Source organism: Orycteropus afer, unplaced genomic scaffold (assembly GCF_000298275.1).
Source record: "Orycteropus afer afer isolate SDZICR_OR568_19922 unplaced genomic scaffold, OryAfe1.0 scaffold00061, whole genome shotgun sequence".
In the NCBI taxonomy this organism is placed as follows: Eukaryota; Metazoa; Chordata; class Mammalia; order Tubulidentata; family Orycteropodidae; genus Orycteropus; species Orycteropus afer.
In genome coordinates this window covers 564,216-569,208 of record NW_006921648.1, presented here as the reverse complement: position 1 = coordinate 569,208, position 4,993 = coordinate 564,216, and the positions used below count along the sequence as shown (strand labels likewise).

Sequence of the window (4,993 nt, the reverse complement as noted above, 5' to 3'; positions counted from 1 at the left end):
GCATCCCCAGTGGCCCGCCTTGCTCTCCAGGCCTCTGACTTCATTGGAGAGGACACATCTGTGGGGTGAAAATGTGCCTTTAACTCCCTGCAGCTCCTCTCCCAGAGCAGGATCCAGCAAAGGGGTGGGGTTCAGAACTGGACTTGGCTGCACCCAGGGAAGGGAAGCCAGGAGCCCTGGGGTCACTTGGTGCCTGGGAAGGGGTGTGGCTGAGGCGGGAGGAGAGGAACTGAGAGCAGTTGGGGTCCTTGGGAGAAGCAGGATGGAGGAGGTCTCTTGATGAGGACTGGCCCACCGTCTGCCCCTGCACCCCTTCTCTTACGGGTCTCCAATGGAGAGAGGGGTCCCTGGGCTGGCTACCCAAGCTGTAGCCCCACCTTGGGCCTCAGGCGTGTAGGCATATGTGTGGGGAGGTGGGTGAGGGGTGCAGGCACCTGCCTGGTTCAGGCTCCAGGAGCAGGTCCCTTGTAGGTGGCAGTTGCAGGTGGGCCCTAAGGAGTGAGAAGGGCTCAGGGCCACCCATTCCCCCTCAGCACATCCCCTCCCTCGCTGAGCCTCAGTGTGCCTGCCTGGCCAATGGGGCCATCAGTGGTGGTGGGCACCTCTGCAGTGTCCATGGAGCAGGCTGGAGGGCCAGTGGTCACTCTTCCGTGGACCCACACTGTCAGACGGCTGTCACCACCAAGCCAGGCACCCAAACACGAAGGTCTGTGTGTCCAGCTGGCCGGAGGTTCACGGGGGTTTGCCTCCCAGGGGCCAGAGGGCACTTAGACAGCCTGCAACCTGCACCCTGCCTAGTCCTGTGGGTTGGGGCCAGGCCTGGGGGCTGAGGGGGCCGGGCAGGGCGTCCCCTCCCTGGCACAGGTCGGGGCAACCTCTGTCTCTCTTGACCTAGTTCCCCTCCCTCCCTCCCCAGGCACTGTTTGCACAGCTGGCCCTGGCGTCCTGCCTCGCCCTGCCCCGCCCTACCCCACTTCACCTCACACTACCGGGCCCACAGGTGCTGCCTGGGGCCATGACTCAGGGTGCCTGGGCCTGCCCAGTGTGGGCGCTCGGCACTAGGTCTGGCTTCCCTTCCCCAGGTCAGGGTCTCAGGGAACAGGGCCCCCGAACCTTGGGACTGAGTCAGTGCCTGGCCCCTGTCGCCAGAGTGGGATTTGGGCACCTGGGTCCATCCAAGGAGTTCGTTAGCTTTTCTACAATGTGTGGTGCTCGGACCTGGGGCCAGGTCAGCGAAGGTTAAAACAGGAAAAAAATCCTGACCCGTCTCATAAAAACAAAACAAAACAAACTCGGTGCCCTTGAGTGGATTCGAGTCATAGCAACCCCTCCTTGGGTTTCTGAGGCGGTAAGTCTTTATGGAAGTAGATTGACCAATCTTCCTTCCAAGGAGTGGCTGGTGAGTTTGACCACCAGCCCTCTGGTTGGCAGTCAAGTGCCTTAGGCACTAGGCCACCAGAGAGACTTTATATGACAGAGTGGAACTGCCTCATAGAGTTTCCAAGGCTGTCAGTCTTCACGGAAGCAAAGCCCAAGCCATACCACTGCCGTGGAGTCCATTTTGACCCACAGCGCCCCTAGAGGACAGAGTGGAACTGCCCACAGTGTCTCCAAGGCTGTCCATCTTCATGGTTCTTGATCACCAAGTCTTTCCCCCTGTGGAGTGGCTGGTAGGTGCCAACCGCCAACTTTGAGGTAGCAGCTAAGCACTTAACTGCTGCACCACCAGGGCTCCTTCAGAGATGAGGGTTAGTAGGGCTGTCATTAAAGGCAGGAGGGGAAAGGGGGCTACCCTCTGTGGGGGGACTTGTCAATAACTCACAGCCTAATTTCGAGGAGGCCACCATCCAGGGAAGGAAAGCGTGACCTCGGGTAATTACAGTGCAGAGGCTCGGGGCCTGGGAGTGGCAAGCCCAGGCCGGCCTTGTGGAACTTGGGGGTGACAGTCAGAGTGGGGTCAGGTCAGGGTTGGGTGCAGTGGAAAGCTGGGTGGAGGTAGGTCTGGCGGGTGGGGATGGCTGGGACTCAGGGGAGCGGGTACTTGGGGTGGGTGGTGGCAGAGAATTTTCCGGAAAGACAGATGCCTGGTGGGGAAGATCTTGGAGGTCCTCAGGGACTGTCATACTGTTTTCCCTGGAGCAGTGATGAGCAAGGGCCGCTTGGGCCCCACTACGGCCTGTTCATGACCCACCTCACAGGCTGCCCCCAAACAGGACAGGTGGGTTGAGGGGGAGGGAGGCTCGCCCCCCTGGAGGACCAGTTACTGTTGAGTGGGCCCTGACCCAAGGTGACCCTGTGTGTCAGAGTAGAACTGTGTTCCAGAGCGTGTCCAGCGGCCGATTGTTTTGTAAGTTGACTGTTGTTGTTGTTATGTGCCGTTGAGTTGGACCCGACTCATAGCGACCCCTCCTTGGGTTTCCGAGGCAGTATCACTACGGAAGTAGATTGCCCCATCTTCCTTCCAGGGAGTGGCTGGTGGGTTTGAACCGCCAGCATTCTGGTTAGCAGTCAAGTGCCTTAGCCACTATGCTACCAGAGCTCCCAAAGTAAGTTGACTGGTTGGTCTTTATTCCCGGGCAGCTTTGGACAGACTCTGGCCTGCAGCCTTTCCGTCAACATCAGAGCTGTTACCACCACCCAGAGACTCCCAGCTGGAGAACAAGGGGGCCAGTCCTGTTCTGGGATGGGAGAGGCTCGAGGGGTCACCCGCTCAGGCCGCCTGTCCGCCCTTCTTTCTGCAGGAGTCTGATGCCGCGGACGCTGGAGGGGCAGATCACCATGGAGAAGACACCCAGCTACTTCGTCACGCGTGAGGTCCCCCGCCGCATCCACGGCATGTCCCCGGACACGAAGCTGATCGTGGTGGTCCGCAATCCCGTGACGCGGGCCATCTCCGACTACGCCCAGACGCTCTCCAAGACCCCGGGCCTGCCCAGCTTCCGAGCCCTGGCCTTCCGCCATGGCCTGGGCCGGGTGGACACCGCCTGGAGCGCCGTGCGCATCGGCCTGTACGCGCAGCACCTGGCGCGCTGGCTGCGCTACTTCCCTCTGTCGCACTTCCTGTTCGTCAGCGGAGAGCGCCTGGTGAGCGACCCGGCCGGGGAGGTGGGCCGCGTGCAGGACTTCCTGGGCCTCAAGCGCGTCATCACGGACAAGCACTTCTACTTCAACGCCACCAAGGGCTTCCCCTGCCTCAAGAAGGCGCAGGGCGGCAGCGGGCCCCGCTGCCTGGGCAAGTCCAAGGGCCGGCCCCACCCTCGAGTGCCCGAGGCCGTGGTCCAGCGGCTACGCGACTTCTACCGGCCCTTCAACCGCAAGTTCTACCAGATGACCGGCCAGGACTTCGGCTGGGACTGACGGGCCCCACACCCTGCCCAGGGACCCTTGGGAACCTTAATTTATGTCCGTGCACTAGCCAGAGCAGGCTGCGTCTGTGCACTGGGCAGAGAGAATATTTAAGGAATAAAGGTCTCGCTGGTGTTCTCACAGGACCTGGAGAGCTGGGGAGGCAGGGCGCCAGTACCCTGCTGGGTGGGTAACCGCACCAGCCAAGCTTATGGGCTCAGACCCCACGGGGGCTGCTCCGTGTACATCCTTTGGGGCTGGCCGTGTGATGGGTCTCATGTCAGGGACATCAAGCCAAGGCTCAGAGAGGCTTCCGGCCTGCCCAGTGACACACAGCAGAGCCCTGGTGGCTCTAGAGGCCACCGCAGCCTCTCTCCATCACACAGAGCAAGGCTTGTCCGCACCTTCCGGGTGAGGACACGGAGCCCTGGGTTGCTCAGGGAAGTGGTGGCCCAATTCCCTGTCCTACTGCACAGCGGGAGGAGCCGTGGTGGTGCTCACTAAAGTGAGCTGCTTACCGCAAAGGTCAGCAGTTCGAACCTGCCAGGCGTCTGAGAGAGAAAGACCAAACCATCCATTCCCACAAAGATCACACCCTAAGAAACCCTGTGGGTCCGTTCTGCTCAGTCACTCGGGCTCGATGAGTTGGGATTGGCACCGTAGTGCACAGTGGACAGTCCCTCCTGCCAGGGGTGTGAGCTGACCCTGGGTGGAATTGGGATGTGTTTCCAAGCGCTTCCCGGCACAGCCCTGCCCCACCCCGGCTGTGACCAGCCCCTGCCCCAGGCCCTGGCTGCCTCAATTCAGCGGCTTTAGGGCCACTGCCTCCTGGACGAGCACATCGGAGGTCCATCTGCAGGCCAGCTGCCCAGGCAGCTCCTAACGAGCTGGGCCAGCCTCCCAGGCAGGCTGGGGACCCAGCTTGTCCCCACCCCTGGAGGGGGCCCTCTCAGCCCCTCCGGGTGCCCACTGGCTCCCTGACTGGCCACCGGGCTGCCCCTCAGGTCCATGGCCTGGGGTGGCCGTCATGTGGACCTCCACCTCTGAGCTGCTCTGAGCAGCTTCCTGCCCTGGGCTGGGGTGCATCGGGGAGGACGAGGGAGGAATGGGTGTCTGGAGACCAGGGGGGCCAGCCGGTCAGTCACCTCTCCCTCTCTGGTTGCCCTAAGAGTCAGCTGTGAGCTGTGGTGCTGTGGGCAGTGCCTTGTCACTTATCCCACAACCCCACAGTCAGCTGAGGTCAGCGTGTGGGCCCAGCGGATGCCTGGCTGGAGCTGCCCAGAAGGGCCGGCACCGTCACCAGACCTCACCCTCTTGTGCCGGACACAGCGGGCTCCTCACCCTCCCTGCACCCCTTTGTCCCCTACACCGAGTTCTGTGCATGGCATCCAGAGGGACGATTTCAGATTAACTAGACTCCATTGTTCTAAATGCTCCAATCCTCTCCTCGCCGTGTTGCTTTCAGGATGAACACCAGACACTTGACAGCAACACGTCAGGCCATCTGAGGCTGGTCCCCTATCCTACCAGCTCCCCTCCCCACCACTGCAGCCACACTGCAGGGGCCCCTCCAGCTCCTTCCACCGGCCAGGCTCCTGCCGACCTCAGGGCCTTTGCACATGCCATCCCCCCTGGCCTGGGATGCCTT

General features: G+C 61.7%; 1 protein-coding gene across 1 annotated transcript in view; it reads left to right on the top strand.

The window, feature by feature from the left end:
• Positions 1 to 3,357, top strand: part of HS3ST6 (heparan sulfate-glucosamine 3-sulfotransferase 6) — a 16,016-nt gene extending 12,659 nt beyond the window's left edge. Inside the window, exon 6 of the mRNA XM_007939655.2 lies at positions 2,742 to 3,357. Coding sequence (XP_007937846.1) covers positions 2,742 to 3,357 — 616 coding nt within the window. The remainder of the gene's footprint in view (positions 1 to 2,741) is intronic.
• The last annotated feature ends 1,636 nt before the right edge of the window (positions 3,358 to 4,993 follow it).